This window comes from Polypterus senegalus, chromosome 12 (genome assembly GCF_016835505.1).
Source record: "Polypterus senegalus isolate Bchr_013 chromosome 12, ASM1683550v1, whole genome shotgun sequence".
In the NCBI taxonomy this organism is placed as follows: domain Eukaryota; kingdom Metazoa; phylum Chordata; class Cladistia; order Polypteriformes; family Polypteridae; genus Polypterus; species Polypterus senegalus.
The window spans coordinates 14,902,484-14,920,205 of record NC_053165.1 but is presented as its reverse complement, the minus strand read 5'-3'; the positions used below and the strand labels follow the sequence as shown (position 1 = coordinate 14,920,205).

At 41.4% G+C, this 17,722-nt stretch overlaps 1 protein-coding gene across 5 annotated transcripts in view; it reads left to right on the top strand.

Annotated features, from left to right (window-relative positions):
- The window catches only part of uba7 (ubiquitin-like modifier activating enzyme 7), a 289,490-nt gene that overhangs the window by 60,206 nt on the left and 211,562 nt on the right, over positions 1-17,722 (top strand). For all 5 annotated transcript variants that reach the window (XM_039770998.1, XM_039771000.1, XM_039770997.1 and 2 more), the window contains exon 17: positions 11,692-11,887. In XM_039770998.1, the coding sequence (XP_039626932.1) occupies positions 11,692-11,887 (196 nt within the window). The remainder of the gene's footprint in view (positions 1-11,691; positions 11,888-17,722) is intronic.

Genomic DNA, 17,722 nt, shown 5'->3' with positions numbered 1-17,722 from the left:
TCTCAATCAGTCTTCATGGTTGTCAGGCTTCACGTGGAAGAACTTGATGACGATGGTCATTTGGGCCTCTGGCCTCCAATCCATCAATGGAGGGACTGCACGGTGTGCCCTGATCTGGTGGTGGTGGCGCAGATCACCACAGAAAACCGTAAAGAGATCAGCAGAGAAAGTAGAGCTTAGTACGGAGCCATGAAAAAAAGAAAGATAATTAAAAGAATATACATAATATCAGGGTTACACTAAAATGAAGCTGTGAGAAAGCCATGTTAAAGTAATGGGTTCTTAGCAGTTCTTTAAAGTCCTCCACCATATTAGCCTGGCGAATTTCTATCGGTAAACTCGGATTTCAGATTTGAGGCGCATAACAGCAGAAGGCCGTCTCACCACTTCTTTTAAATGTAACTCTTAGAATTACAAGCAGACGCTCATTTGAAGATCTAAGGTTACGATTTGGAGTGTAAGGTGAGAGGCATTCTGAAATATAAGATTATTGAAGGCTTCGTAAACCATAAGCAGGATTTTGAAGTCAATTTTAAATGACACGGGTAACCAGTGTAGTGACGCTAAGACTGGGGTGATGTGCTCGGATTTTCTTTTCCTAGTTAAGATTCTGGCAGCTGTATTCTGTACTCGCAACTGATTGATGTCTTTTTTGGGTGGTCCTGGGAGGAGTGCGTTACAGTAATCTAGTCGACTGAAAACAAAAGCGTCAACTCCATTTTTCAGCATCTTGCAAAGTAATAAGGGGTCTTATTAAGGGGCACCTACTCCTGTGCTATTGATGGTTCTGTGGAATTTTGGGTCCACCCCATCCCCCAACCCCGTATAGAGGCTGAGGGCGGTCCTTCAGCTGTGACATCATTTAAGGGTAAAGGTACCAATATCTATCTATCTATCTATCTATCTATCTATCTATCTATCTATCTATCTATCTATCTATCTATCTATCTATCTATTTAATCCTGCCTACTACACTAAAATATCTATCTATCTATCTATCTATCTATCTATCTATCTATCTATCTATCTATCTATCTAACCATGCCTTTTCATATCTTTTTGTCTGTCTGTCTGTCTGTCTGTCTGTCTGTCTGTCTGTCTGTCTGTCTGTAACTCAGTGCTCCAGCTCTTGTTACCACCTATTGGTAGAAGTTGATTCAAAATGTAAATAACAGGGTGGATATTAAGTATGGACCTCTTTTTTTTTTTGTGACATATCCCTTACATTTATTCAGCAGACCAGAGTTAGCTTCACATCGGGTTTTGCCGCCGTTTACTGTCAGGTTTACTTTACAGATAATCAGTTTGGACTTCCGGTATCTATCGGTAATACATGACTAAAAGTTGCACTATAGCAAGTCCCCTAGAGCCCAAATTCTATTTTTCTTTACAGAGATCATTCAGTGTAACCATCTGAAAAAAAAAATCAAACGCTCAGCCAAATCATTTCTGTTTTGTCTCATTGAGATACAAATGTTTTCTGTCCTTGAGCGCTGAACAAAATGTAGTTTTATATAAACTTCCATTTCCTGCTGGATTAACGGGTATCTATAACGAGTCTCTCTGTTATTCATTTCAGGCGTACAATTAGAGGCGCAGGTTGTAATTGTTTTCACAAACTTAATAAATCTCACAAAGATTAAACACAGCAAGTCCCCCATCCAGCAAAAAATTAAAAAAAGGAGAAGAAATGAAACACATTGAAGAAATGACAGCAGTACAGCCTGATCTGGGGGATTAGCCCACATTATCCTGCAGACGCTTCCAGATAACTTTATTGGGCAGGAGTCCCACAAGATGACAACATTTATTACATTTTCCTGGTGCTGTCTGTTTGCCCTGAGAAATGCTTTGTAAAGGCTGCCTATTCTGCTTTTGCCTTCTTTGACCAAATATGGCTTTAAAAATGTAACACAACCTTTTATTGGGATTGTGCAAATTGTTTTCTGCTTTATTTGGAATTGAATTGTTCTTCTGGACTTTATGTGTTTATATTTAGCATTAGATTTACATTTTGCCCATCAGTCAAACCTTCTTAATCCATTTAGGGGTCTTAAGGAGCATCCGCCACAAAACAGCAGGGCAGGCTACTCACTAGACACTTGAGGGTCAGAAAAAGAAACTGCACATCTTTAGGTTGTGGGAAGAAAGCTGAAATAATCACAAGAAAATCCACACCCAGATAGAAAAGGCACAATATAATGGACAGGAAAATGCAATAGATAGATAGATAGCATAGTTGGCAGGATAAGATAGATAGATGGACTTTAATTTTAGTATAGTAGGCAGGATTAGATAGCATTGTTGGCAGGATAAGATAGATAGATGGACTTTAATTTTAGTATAGTAGGCAGGATTAGATATATAGATAGATAGATGGACTTTAATTTTAGTATAGTAGGCAGGATTAGATAGCATCGCTGGCAGGATAAGATAGATAGATGGACTTTAATTTTAGTATAATAGGCAGGATTAGATAGATAGATAGATAGCATCGTTGGCAGGATAAGATAGATAGATGGACTTTAATTTTAGTATAGTAGGCAGGATTAGATAGATAGATAGCATCGTTGGCAGGATAAGATAGATAGATGGACTTTAATTTTAGTATAGTAGGCAGGATTAGATAGATAGATATGAAAGGCACTATATGATTGATAGATAGATAGATGTGAATGGCACTATATAATAGATAGATAAGAAATGTGCTCTATAAAATAATAACAACAAACAACTTTATTTATATAACACACTTCATACATGAAATGCAGCTCAAAGTGCTTTACAGAATAAATAAGAAATCAACCACAACATATAAAACTAAAGAATCATACAACGTAAAGAATAAATGGAACAAAGGGAGAAATAAAATAAAGAAAAAGATTCATTTAAAATTTTGAAAGTAAAACATAGGTCTTTAATAATCTTTCAACGGTAGTAAGTGACTCAGCTTCTCTAATTTCATCTGGTAGGTTTTGGGGCATAATAGCCAAGTGCTGACTCTCCTCTATATTTTCCTTTAACTCTGAGTATATAAAGAATCTTAGAATTACCAGATCTCTGTGTTCTCATGGGAGTATATAAAGTCAGGAGTTCGGTAATGCATGATGGTGTTAGGCCATCAAGTGCTTTAGAACCGAGTAAAAGAACTTTAAAATCTCGTCTAAAAGACACTGGCAACCAATGAAGGTTGTACAAAAGTGGTGTAACCTGATCTGTTTTGTTTTTTTTTTTTTTGTTCTTCTCAGTGTCCTGGCTGCTGCATTTTGAAAAATCTGTAGTTTATTAATGGTCTTTTTAGGTAAGCCAGCAAAAAGGGAGTTACAGTAATCAAGATGATTTGTAATAAAAACATACATCAGCTTTCCAGTGAAAGAACAGATCTTAACTTTGCTATGCTTCTAAAATTAAAAAAGGCAGTCTAAGAACCATGTTGTATATGAGTTTTAAGACTTAAATCACAATCCAGGCAAAACCCTTGGTTCCTACTTTCAGATTTAGTCTGGGTTGGAAAATTACCAAGCCTAGACTTTCTCCCTCATTGTCTGATTCCTATGAGATAGATAGATAGATAGATGTGCAAATGCACTATTTAATAGACAGATAGATAGATAGATAGAAGAGACACTAAATAAATAATAATGACATCAGCAGACAGACATGATGGCCAGTATATAACAAATGGACAGATCCATAGGTAGGAGGTAGATGGCTATACAAGATACTCTATAACAGACAGATGTGAAAAGCAAAATCTACTGCTCAAAAAAGTTAAGGCCAGAGTGTGTAGTCAGTTCCTGGATGACAAAGGCATTGATGCCATTGACTGGCCCTTGTGTCCCCCAGCTTTCCTCATGTAACGGCCCATCTTCTGGCATCTCCTCAGTGCTCTTGAGACCCTCTTGTGAGAGCACATATGGGTGGGCCATCCTGGAGGAGCTGAACTACCTGTGTAACCTGAATTGGCTGCTGGTACTGCCTCATGCTACCAAGTAGTGACAAGGACACTGGTAAAACACAAAACTAGAGAGGAACCAGTCAGGAAGGGTAAGAGGAGAGCAACTGTCTGGCCACCATTCCCTTTTTAGGGGTTGTCTTGCTGTTGGCCTCTCCAGGTCACCTGTTGTCACTTTTCTCTGCACCAAAGCAGGTGAAGTTGATTCACAGTCACTTCTGCTTCCTAAATGGACAGGTCGATATCCCTGAAGCTTCATTGACTTGATGTTAGACTGGGATGATTAAGTTTCCTTTTAATTTGTTTTAGTAGTGTGTAATAGATGGTTCAAAAGACAGATGTGAAAGCGATAGATAGATAGATAGCGTTGCAGTAGGGGGCGCTATTACTCCCTTGACCCCTCGGGTACCACGCCAAACACCAGGTAAAAGTGCTCCAATAATTCTTTTTATTATAATAATGTGCACTAAGCACTCTCCACTCCACACTACTCATAAACCAAAGACAATAACAATAATAATAATAAACCACAATCCTCCACTCCCAGGCGCGTTGCCCTCCTACCACCCAGCACAGCTCGCCGTCTGGGAGCTCCCACAGTCCCTTTATACCCCCTGACCCGGAGGTATTCCTGCCCAACAATCCACAAGTCCTTATTCCTTCCAGGTAAGGGTGAATAGTCCTTATCTTCACCCCGGAAGCACGTCGTTTCTTCCTGTCCCGGGATTATGACGCACTTCCGGGTTATAGGGCATAAATGAGTCCACTGGCCTCCCGTGAGCGACTCCCAGTGGTCCCCAAGGTATCCAGGAGGGCTGTGCATAAAAACTACATAGTCCATGAGGCCCTGCTGGAATTCGGGGCCCGTCCATGCTGTCAGTAGAGCTCCTTCCGGCGGCCTGGGGGTGAGGGCCGGAATATGAAGCCGGCCATCCATCGCAATAGATAGATAGATAGGAAACACTATATAATAGATTGATAGATATGAAAGGCACTATATAAGTGATAGATAGATGACACTACATAATAGACAGATAGGAATGGCAAGGCACTAAATTTCAGATAGACAGACAGACAGAGACTGTATTAATCCTGAAGAAAATTGCAGTGTTATAGTAGCAGACATGAAAGGCTCAAATATACACACAAATAACAAGAAATATCATAATCTACTGTAACAGTGCATAACAAGAATGACCAATATGTAATGGAACATTGCTTCGGTATTTACTAAGTGTAAAGTGATTAAAACTGCACCTATTTATTCGTTACCAATTCACCGTACAGATTGTCATTCATTGGCGCGTAGCGTCTTTGTCTGTTAAGATGTCTGCCACACCAGCTCAGTGCCATTCAGCACACGTTACAGATCACCTCAGCAGAAGGGTGATTCATTACAGAGCCTGATGGCCGAGGGTAGAAACAACCCCAACACGACGCTCCTTGGAGCAGCACAGTTGTCTCAGGCTGTTACTGAAGGTGGTCCTCCATTTAGCCGAGACCTCATTACGGGGACAGTCATTGTGCAGGACAGTAAGCAGGTTCCTGAGTGACCAGTCTGTTCCCCCTACGTCCTCCAGTAAGTCCAGCCAGACTCCCACAATTGAACCAGTTTATTTAGTTTGTTGGCTTCATCTGCAGCAGTGCCATTTCACTGGGCACTATAGACGCCAAACAACCTCCACCGCCTTATGGCACGGTTTATACTCCATGCAGACTACACACACACACACACACAGTGACCAAACTGGGATTTGAACCCGGGACTCATGAACTGTGAGATAGCTGACCCCCCATTCATTTTATGCCCAGTAAATCTTTCATTGTTGCTTTTTCCACTTTACTGAGAGACAGACGGCAGCTCTCGGTTTACCTGCTGCATATCCAGGCAGATGGTCGATGTCAGCCTACCAGGTTTCAACAGCTTGAAATTGAAGTCCGTGCAGACCTGAGGAAGACCGCAGACAACAAAGAAAGATTCAATTTGTTGCAGATGAAGGAGATTTTTTTTTCTTTGGGCCCAGTAAGGCTGGATGGTTGAAGATCAGTCATATGTTACTAACCAGATGACAGGCAGATCTGGCCTGCTTCCTGTTTAGGCCCCGAGTGTAAACATCTGAAACTGATTTCGTTTTACTTTCCCCTGCACTGTTTAAATAAAAGTCTTTCTGTTTATAAAGTGTTTGTTCAAAAAATCCAAGCTGGCTCAGCACCCAGCGTGAGCTTCAGAGACAGAATTCCAACTTTTTGAGCTTGTTACCAAAAGTAAAGCTTCACTAATTCAAACACGTTCAGGTATTAAAAGAAAAAACAAATGTCGATTATCTTATATTTTGGAAATGCCAGATGTCTTTGATTTGTCCCATGAGCGACCTTTTTTTGTTATTTGAAAATCTACACCTCCATCCATTTCAGGATTCCAGGCAGCCAAAGCCCATCCTAGCAGCACCGGGCACAGCTCTGGACAGAGTGGCCATCTGTTGCTGGGCAAACATCACACACACACACACACACACAATCACTCATCCTGAGCCAGTTTGGAGTTGATAAATAACCTCGGAGACGTATGAAGGAGAAACTGAACATCTAGAGAACAAAACCTGGAAACTCCAAATCGAAAGGGACTGTTCTGGGAAATCTTTGTGGCAACAGTGCTAACTGCTCTACCACCGTGCTAGCCTACATTGCCAGGCCTCAGCGTCAATTCATCACGGGTCGGAAGAGGAAACATAGCCTGAAATGTGTCTAAGTGAAAACCAGTCAAACACGCCTATCTTTTGTGAAACTCGGAGCAAATACTGAAATCAGTCTGATTAACAAGAGCTAAAGGCTCTGTCACATTCCAGCGATTTTCAGCCATAGACTACATTTGTGTGGTCTTATGAGTCGAAGGCAGACTAATTCCAGCCAGTCTGCAAATTTTCTAAGCAAAACATTCGTTCTAACATAACTGAAGTACTTTTTACTGTCTCGTATACAAAGTATAGTGAAAGTATTGTAATCGTCCAAAAATTCGATGTCGAGATTTTGATGAATCTCCGCGTTTTAGGCCTCCCTAAGTACGAATGACTTTCTCGTAGGGAAAGTATTGTAATCGTCCAAATATTCAATGTCGACATTTTAATGAATCTTGACATTTTAGACTTCCCTGCCTTTCTTATATATGAAGTATAGGGAAAGTATTGGAATCGTCCAAATTTTGATGAATCTCGACATTTTAGGCCGCCCTGAGTCCGATTTACTTTCTTGTAGGGAAAGTATTGGAATCTTCCAAAAATTCGATGTTGAGATTTTTATGAATCTCAACGTTTTTGGCCTCCCTGAGTCTGATTTACTTTCTCATAGGGAAAGTATTGTAAGATTTTGATGAATCTCGACATTTTAGACCTCCTTGACTTTCTTATATATGAAGTATAGGGAAAGTATTGGAATCATCCAAATTTTGATGAATCTCGACATTTTAGGCCGCCCTGAGTCCGATTTACTTTCTTGTAGGGAAAGTATTGGAATCTTCCAAAAATTCGATGTGTTGAGATTTTATGAATCTCAACGTTTTTGGCCTCCCTGAGTCTGATTTACTTTCTCATAGGGAAAGTATTGTAAGATTTTGATGAATCTCAACATTTTAGACCTCCCTGACTTTCTTATATATGAAGTATAGGGAAAGTATTGGAATCGTCCAAATTTTGATGAATCTCGACATTTTAGGCCTCCCTGAGTCTGATTTACTTTCTTGTAGGGAAAGTATTGTAATTGTCCAAATATTCAATGTCGACATTTTAATGAATCTCGACATTTTAGACTTCCCTGACTTTCTTATATATGAAGTATAGGGAAAGTATTGGAATCGTCCAAATTTTGATGAATCTCGACATTTTAGGCCGCCCTGAGTCCGATTTACTTTCTTGTAGGGAAAGTATTAGAATCTTCCAAAATTCGATGTTGAGATTTTTATGAATCTCAACATTTTTGGCCTCCCTGAGTCTGATTTACTTTCTCATAGGGAAAGTATTGTAAGATTTTGATGAATCTCGACATTTTAGGCCTCCCTGAGTCCGATTTACTTTCTCATAGGGAAAGTATTGTAGTCATCCAAAAATTCAATGTCGAGATTTTGATGAATCTCAACATTTTAGACCTCCCTGACTTTCTTATATGCGAAGTATAGAGAAAGTATTGGAATCGTTCAAATTTTGATGAATCTCAACATTTTTGGCCTCTCTGAGTTCGATTTACTTTCTTGCAGGGAAAGTATTGGAATCTTCCAAAAATTCGATGTTGAGATTTTGATGAATCTCAATGTTTTAGGCCCACAGTAACTAAGTCCGATTTACTTTCTCTTAAGGAGAATATTGTAATCGTCCAAGAATTCGATGTTGAGGTTTTTAGCTTTGTTTAGTTCCTCCCGTGCCATTTGGCACATTGGGCAGCAAGGTGTCTCCAAATCTTTGGTCAGTCACAATATTTGCAACAGCACACTTCTTGTAGCAAGAGCCTCAGCCAAAAGTTCTTGAAGGACCTCAGAAGTGAAAGTAGTCATTAGTTGTAATGCATCGGCCAGTTCATTTATGTCTGTTCTGGCTGCAGGCCCAAAAATGAGAGGCAGATAAATTGCTTCATAGATCAGGCCATCACTGATAGGAGTTATCTGAGGTAACTGAGATGGAGGCAAGTTTAACCTGAACAGGAGGTGGAACAGGACCTGAATGAACAGCCACAGCAGGTAAGACATATACGCCAAGTCTGAAGGCAGCCACATGTAAGCCTGGCGGCCATAGTCAAAGAAGGTGTTATTAGGTGTCTCAGGTCTGTTGGTTAGCTTAGCTAGGATCTGAGCCCCAAAATATCTGAACAAGTGTCCAAAACCCCCATGGAAAGGTGAGAATCCATTTCAATGTGTTAAAAGTTCAAAATACAGAAAAATACAACTGTAAGAGAGAGGAACCGTCAAACCTCTGGCATCAACAGGGCTGTCCAAAATAATAATGTTTATGGATAAAGAATTTATGACAAAAACATTAATTAAAGAAGCACAAAATAAGCAATAAGCACTGCCTTAATATAGAAAAGGACCACCTGCACATTGTGTTACAAGTGGAGTATCCTCCTCAGGTTTATGTTTACCTCCAGGAAAAATGAGGCAAAACCAAAAACAAGAAAAAAATGTTATTATGTCAATACCTAAACATCAACCTAAATACTGTAGGAGAGGTCTGCTTAGTGTCCATTGCTGCACCGATATGTCCTTTAGTGTGACATGTTTTGAAACACAATCAGGACAGTAGGTACGTCTTTCTTTGTGCACTTATTACATTTGCCTGATCCGCACGATGGATATCACCCATTTTGTTATTATAGGCTGGCATAGTGCAAGGCTTAGTGACTTCCACATTCCCCCTGACAGAAGCATTGACAGTTGCTACATTGTGGTCAGTGCTCAGGGGGTTAACGTCTATCTTGTCTTTCTCTGTGATTGCATTCATTTTGACTTTTTGCCACGCACCAGTTCACACCATGGTAAAGCTTCACATAAGCAAAGTCCCCATGCTGTTCGGTCGTAGAGTGCCATATTACAGAAGTTTAACTGTCCGTGCCATCTTCTGATGACCAATTCACATTGTCATCACTATGGCTCAATTCAACTAAAGCAGTATAAAGCTAAGGAGTCGGCTCATTCGTAACAAAATATGCAGATTTTACATTTTCTACTAGGAATGTTCAAAAAGTTTCCACGCTTTTTCTTTAACTCTATTTATTAAGAATTTCAAAAACAAATGGCATCACCTTCATTTTATGATGCAATTTTCTCAGCATCATACCAACGTTTTAATGACCGATTACTACTCCTTCTGCCTTCACCGTTTCCAACAAAAATATAAAAGTGCAAAAACTTTTTGAATGTCCCCCATATATTAACTCTTTTAGGGCGGATGTCGACTTTTGTCGACAGGAGGGGTTGAGGGCGAATGTCGACTAAAGTCGACATCCAGGATAGAGGGCAATAATCAGCTGTTAATGGCGACAAATCTCACTGTCACGTCACAGGCATTCCCTCTGTGCTTGGAGGAATGCTAGACTCGTTGACTCGGCAACTAATCCTAGCGTGTGCGTGAGTTGCGAAATGTAAACAATGGCAAGATGGCATCGACATGTGATGAGGGAGCGAAGTGAGTGCAGAAAAGAAAACACTTGGCAGACAATGCAGAGTTGGACTCTGATTTTTCAGAATCGGATTTTATTGACAGTGATCAGGAGATCGAGCAAGAGAGTGAGAAGCCGGCATCAGCTGATCAAACACCAGCCGATGCCGCGCCAGCAGATCTGCTGCCAGTTGAGCGATTCGCGCAGCCGATGCATCTACAGCAAGGTTCGCGTGGGATAAATACACAGACATTGATCCGTTGAGAGCCGATCTGGCTGCTGGACTTCACACAACAGCATGGCTCGCTGTTGGACACGACAGATCACCAGCTGCTGTACTTCAGGCTGCTCTCTCCTGATGCGGCTTTTCAGCTACCGTCAGATGAGATAAACAGGTAGGCAGAGAAATTTTTTGAATCACGGGCTGCGTTTGCATCGCATTCTCGTTTTTCAAACTGTAAACCCACAACAAAAGACGAGATGAAGCGTGTTGTGGTATTACAAATAGAGATGGGACAGAACTGGTGATATAACATCAGGGAGCATTGGTCCAAATGTGCTTTGTTCCCTGGTGGCTTTGGACAGGTTATGCAGCATGGTGATAGGTACGTGCTGCTGCAAAGACAGTGCATGCAAGACAGTAACATTTGTCAAAAGTAAATATTTTTTGTTGATTTGATATTTTACACAATTGCTTTGTGTTCTTTTTTAAAAAATGTCAGTTTTTGGAAAAATATTCAGCCCTGGGAGATAAGAAAAAAAAAAAAAAAAATTAGCCCTAAAAGAGTTAAGGTTGTGATTAAAATGGATCTTCTAACCTCATAAATTCATTGCACATCATATTTTGCCTTTGATCCCCCATTCACTCATAGAATAGAACTGTGTTATAAGTAGAATTGAACTAATGGTTCAGTTTGTTCTAAAACTGGCTTTACAGAGTTTTGCTTACACACTGTTGTGTGTTTTGCTTAAAGGCTCCGCCCACTCATAAATATTGATGAGTTACCATAATGTGGCAGAATGCACAGAACAAACTATTCATGATGTTTTGTGGCATGAGTGTGTGCTTGGTGTGTGGGTGTGTTTGTGTGTGTCCTGCAGTGGGTTGGCACCCTGCTCAGGATTGGTTCCTGCCTTGTGCCCTGTGTTGGCTGGGATTGGCTCCAGCAGACCCCCGTGACCCGGTATTCGGATTCAGCGGGTTGGAAAATGGATGGATATATATGTTACTTTATCCAGCAGACAGCAGCAGAATATGGTCCTTAGTGTTATTCTGGCTTAGGGAGTATACTGGCTCATAACAGCTTAACCTAAGACATACTCGGGGTTAACCATTTTTACACAGATATCTGAGACTGAGAATGCTTTGGGGGTAATGCCAAGAAGGTTAAATGAGGGTCAATAAAATGAAAAAATAAATACAGGTTTATATGATTTAGTCATTTTTATGCAGTTTTTGGTCATACTTTACTAAACATTTTGGAGAAAGTTAATATTTTAAAAGCATCAGATGCAAAGCAAATGTTTTTAGATCCTAAGCTGGGGTTACATAAAGTGTTCATGAATGCTAACCACACATTTTTGTCTGGCTGCAGAGACCCCGGCTTTGTTAAGAATCCATTAAAGCAGGGCAGTGCTGAGGCTCTCGGTGTCCTGGAGGAGGTGTATGACAGTCTGGTGACGTGGAAACCCAACAACTGGACTGACTGTGTCAGCTGGGCCCGGAACCAATGGGAGAGACTCTACAATAACAACATAATGCAGCTGCTGCATAATTTTCCTGAAAAATCGGTATCATGTTTTTATTATTATAATAACAAGTGCTTAGTGTTCTGTCATATGTGATTTCTAAGTTAGTTTGTACTCCACATGCAGTTTGCACCTTCTTGCTTGGGTCTGTATGGGTTTCACTCTGGGCACTCCCTTCGTCTCGGCAGTGGCGTGCGGGTAAGACTCGCTGGTGACTGTGTGGACTCCAGGGAGGTCAGCTGAGCCCAGCACGCCAGACACAACTACCACAGACACCATTCCAAATTAAAACAGTTAAGTTATTTGTTTGCATAAGAATATATTGACAGGCTTGTAGGTCAGTCCACATAATATAAACCAGTAACATACGATGCCTTTCTGTCTCCTTCCACCTCCACACTGAGTGTCAACCTCTTTCTCCTGATTCTGACTTCCCTCAATAAGGCAAGATGGCTCCTTTTATGATGAACCCGGGAGTACTTCTGAGGTCACAACATAGCATGGCAGAAGCACTTTTGGGTCATGTGTAAACTCCACAAAGTAGGGAGATGTTTTCCCAGGAGTGCCCTCTGGTGGCACCCAGGGACGACAACAGGGTTGTCCTTCTGAACTACAATATATGTCCCATTGAACCCTTCTGGAGTCCAAAGTGGGATCAAGCCATTTCTCTCAGTGTGCCTCTTATGACTTATGCTTCTCATACTCATACTTCTCCGTTTGTTATGTCACCAGTGCCAAACTGACCAATCACGGCAACATCAAAGTGACTAATCAGATTGCTCAGAGGAACTGGTACCACAGACCTTCCAAAAAAAAATATATATTTATTTTTTATATATCAATGTTTTATATATACACTATTTACAGACTTTAGTGCACATCCCAGTGCCTCCACCACCAATCCCCCAAAAGTCCGTGCCTTTCACAGTCTTTTATGCCTTTCTTCTGGCCGCCTCCAGTCCTCTCTCCAGCTCCGTCCTCTTCCACCCAACTTCTGCTCTCGAATGCAGGGAGGCGGCCCCTTTTATACCAACCCGGATGGGCTTCAGCTGCTTCCCGGCATTCCTCCATGGGCACGCCCCCGTGTGGCGGAAGTGCAATGGGTGTCCCCATTCTTCTTCCCCCCAGCACTTCCAGGTGTGGCGGAAGTGCTGGGTTCCAGGGTTCTTCAGGCACCGGGGAGCCGCCTGGCGGTGGCCACGGGCCCCTAAAGGATTGGGCTTCCAAGCCCCCTACCCAAGGCCACCAACACAACCTGGGCGGTCACCCCCTCGTGGTTTGCAGGAGGCACAAGCCTATATACAGGCTGGAGCCCGGCCGGGACGCCCAGGAGGACCAGAGGAGGGCTTGTGCCTCCTCCAGACCGTGAGGGGGCATCCTTCCTGGTTATGTTGGGGGCCTCGGGTAAAGGGCCACACCAGGAAGTGCTGGGGGGAAGATGACAGGGGACACCCGGACGGCTTCCGGGTGCGCAGCTGGCACTTCCGCCACACTGGGGCGTGGCTACCGAGGAATGCCGGGAAGCAGCTGGAGCCCATCCGGGTTCCTATTTAAGGGGCCGCCTCCCTCCAGCCATCGGCAGAAGTCAGGTGGAAGAGGATGGAGCTGGAGGGAGGACTAGAGGTGGCCAAGAGAAAGGCACAGAGACTGAGAGGCCTGGACATTGGGGGAATCAGTGCTGGAGGCACTGGGGCTTGAGAGTGCACTGAACTGTAAATATTTGCAAAAATAAACGTGTGTTGGGTGAACATAAGATGTCCGTCTGTGTGTGTCCAAGCCAGCGTCCACAATATATATATTTATATATTTATATATATATATATATATTTATATATTTATATATATTTATATATATTTATATATATATATATATATTTATATTTATATATTTATATATATATATTTATATATATTTATATATATATATTTATATATATATATATATATTTATATATATATTTATATATATATATATATTTATATATATTTATATTTATATATTTATATTTATATATATATATATTTTTTTATTAATTTTATTACACTTCATACAAAGCAATCAAGTTTTTACAAAAGAAAAATAGAGTTAAGAACAGATCGATCCCCACCCTTGAGAGAGAGAGCAAGCCAAACGGCATAAAAATTTTACAGCTTTTAAACATACCTAAATTAATAAATTCTCTATGCTTCATGAACTTATTTTAAAATATTACTGATTAGATCCTGCCATGTTTTGAAAAACGTCTGTATGGATTTTTTATATATTTTTATATATATATATATTTTATATATATTTATATATATATATATATATATATATATATATATATATATATATATATATATATATATATATATATATATTACATAGTTTACTGTCGAATAATGCAAAGAGTCATAACACGTGTTTTGCCCTTATTGCCTTACCTGGTAACCACCCATACAATCAGATCAGGACTCAGACTACAGATATGCTATGAATGAATATACAGTGTGTATATATATATATATATATATATATATATATATATATATATATATATATATATAAACTGCTCAAAAAATTAAAGGAACACTTTGAAAACACATCAGATCTCAATGGGAAAAAGAAATCCTCCTGGATATCTATACTGATATAGACTGGGTAATGTGTTAGGAACGAAAGGATGCCACATCGTTTGATGGAAATGAAAATGATCAACCTACAGAGCCCTGAATTCAAAGGCGCCCCAAAATCAGAGTGAAAAATGATGTGGCAGGCTAGTCCATTTTGCCAAAATTAAATTGCAGCAACTCCAAATTGTACGCAGCACTTTGTATGGCCCCTGTGTTCTTGCATACATGCCTGACAACATCGGTGAATGCTTCTAATGAGATGACAGATGGTGTTGTGGGAGATCTCCTCCCAGATCTGGACCAGGGCATCACTGAGCTCCTGGACAGTCTGAGGTGCAACCTGGTGGCATTGGATGGACCAAAACATAATGTCCCAGAGGTGTTCTATTGGATTTAGGTCAGGAAAGTGTGGTGGCCAGTCAATGGTATCAATTCCTTCATCCTCCAGGAACTGCCTGCATACTCTCACCACATGAGGCCAGGAATTGTCGTGCACCAGGAGCCACTGTACCAGCATAGGGTCTGACAATGAGTCCAAGGATTTCATCCTGATGCCTAATGGCAGCCAAGGTGCCTTTGTCAAGCCTGTAGCGGTCTGTGTGACCCTCCATGGATATGCCTCCCCAGACAATCATTAACCCACCACCAAACTGCTCATGCTGAATGATGTTACAGGCAGCATAATGTTCTCCATGGCTTCTCCAGACCCTTTCACTTCTGTCACGTGCTCAGGGTGAACCTGCTCTCATCTGTAAAAAGCACAGGGCACCAGTGGTGCATCTGCCAATTCTGGCATTGTATGGCGAATGCCAATCGAGCTGCATGCTGCTGGGCAGTGAGCTCAGGGCCCATTAGAGGACATGGGGCGCTTGGGTCACCCTCATGAAGTCTTTCTGGTTGTTTGGTCAGAGACATTCACACCAGTGGCCTGCTGGAAGTCATTTTGTAGGGCTCTGGCAGTGCTCATCCTGTTCCTACTTGCCCAAAGGAGCAGATACTGGTCCTGCTGATGGGTTATGGACCTTCTATGGCCCTCTCCAGCTCTCCTAGAGTAACTGCTTGTCTCCTAGAATCTCCTCCATGCCCTTAAGACTGTGCAGGGAGACACAGCAAACCTTCTGGCAATGACACGTATTGATGTGCCATCCTGGAGAAGTTGGACTACCTGTGCAACCTCTGTAGGGTCCAGGTATCGCCTCGTGCTACCAGTAGTGACACTGACTGTAGCCAAATGCAAAACTAGTGAAGAAACAGTCAGAAAAGATGAGGAGGGAAAAATGTCAGTGGCCTCCACCTGTTAAACCATTCCTGTTTTGGGGGTCATCTCATTGTTGCCCCTCTAGTGCATCTGTTGTTAATTTCATTAACACCACAGCAGCTGAAACTGATTAACAACCCCCTCTGCTACTTAACTGACCAGATTAATATCCCAGAAGTTTCATTGACTTTATGCTATACTCTGATTAAAAAGTGTTCCTTTAATTCTTTTGAGCAGTATATATACAGTGTAGTGTAGTAGTATTAATTAGAATGCCTGTGTGTGGCTCCCATGGTGGGTGTACCGGGCACAGCCCACCAGGAGAAAGCCAGGGGTAGATGCAGGACCCTCTGCAGTGATTATGACTTTCCTCTGCTCTGGGAGTGTCTGGGAATTCCCCAGGAGGAAGTTGTTGGAGTTTAGGTTGCTAAGTCAGCTCAGATTGTGACCCTCGCCAGGAAAAACAGAATGAAAACCTTGTATACAAAATGAAAATAAATGCTAAGGTTCTAGTTAATATAATCATACACTCAGACTTTTTACTTTTGATGATAATAATAATAATAATAATAGGGCTTTAATGGCTGCTGTTTATGGTTTTAAACCAATATGATGACAGCCTGATGATGGTGGTCTCACTCATTTTTGACCAGCGCAGGTTCTTGACTTTAGTCAGGAGTTGCCAGCTTAGACTTTTTCATTTCATTCTCCGAGGTCACAGAAGTTTATCAGCCCCGTCATCTTCGCTCATGTCTGCCACAGGCAGCTTTTTGGCTGTGCACCAAACCAGGCATGCCGTGACTGCTGTACCTTATTACGTGTGGAAATTATCAGCCTCTGAGAAATTCTTTTGAAAACTCAAATTTATTTTTCTGCCAGTTCTTTCCAATACTAAGTACTCTGTAGAATCAAAACATCCGTATTCCATCACTTTACTGTAATATTTGTTCATTTTGACTACTTGTGAATCCCAAAATGTCACGAAAGAGAGCACAGTGCTGTTTTTTGAGTTTCAGCACATGATTTGTGACGTGATTGTAAGTAAACTTTGAGTGTCAAGATGTAAATACTTCAAAGTGTGGAGGTGTGATGGCATGGAGGCTCCTCTACAGGGGAACATCAGAGAAGCAGGTGGCCCCATTAAATGTTTCTTTTATTTAATGTCTGCAGGCATTCTGCAATAGGAAAATAGCCAAACCAAATGGAGCTTAGTATTCCTTTGAAATAAAGACGTTTTAGGGGAGGATGAGGTTATTAAAGGGCAGCACAGTAGTTAGGGCAGCACCCACACATAAGCTGCTTTGTTGGCTCAAGTCGTGAGGCCAGTCGTGGTCTGTGTGCAGACTGCATGTTCTCCCCGTGTATGCATTCGTTTTCTTCCCTCCTCTGACTTGCATGTCAGAGTAATTGATGATCATAAACTGGCATGAGAGTGGGTGATAATGAGGAGCTGCCTGCCCAGGGCTGAGTAAGTGGGTTAAGAAGATTGGTAGATGAATGGATAGACATTAGGGATTTGAAGAACCACACAGCTCTGATCCCTTTCATCCCTCCCCCAACTCTAGGTAGCCTCAAATTCAGACATTTTACCCAGAATCCCTTCTCCAGAGCCACATCAGCAACTTTTGCTCATCTTTTTCAAATAATAGTTTATTTGGAGTGAAACCTACTCTATTCTTCTTCCCGTTCATTCTGTTTCCTTTGACCTGCTTAGGGTTTTAGGGAGCTGAGAGTTCTGAAGTGGGTTGGCCTCCTGCCTCGCACTCCATGCTGTCCTGATTGGGTCCTTCCCAGTTTCTAACCTGCCTAATCCTGTTCTAAGTCATGGGGAGCTGAACCAATCCTAGCAACTTCAGGCCCAAGGGCGGAGCCATGAGGTGCCAACCCATATCTGATCATAATAATGTACTATTTATCTGCCAATCAGAATGACCGTCCAACTGCAATGCATTGTCATCATGTTTTCATGATCCCCGCCGTCAGTGAATAAAACAACATAACGG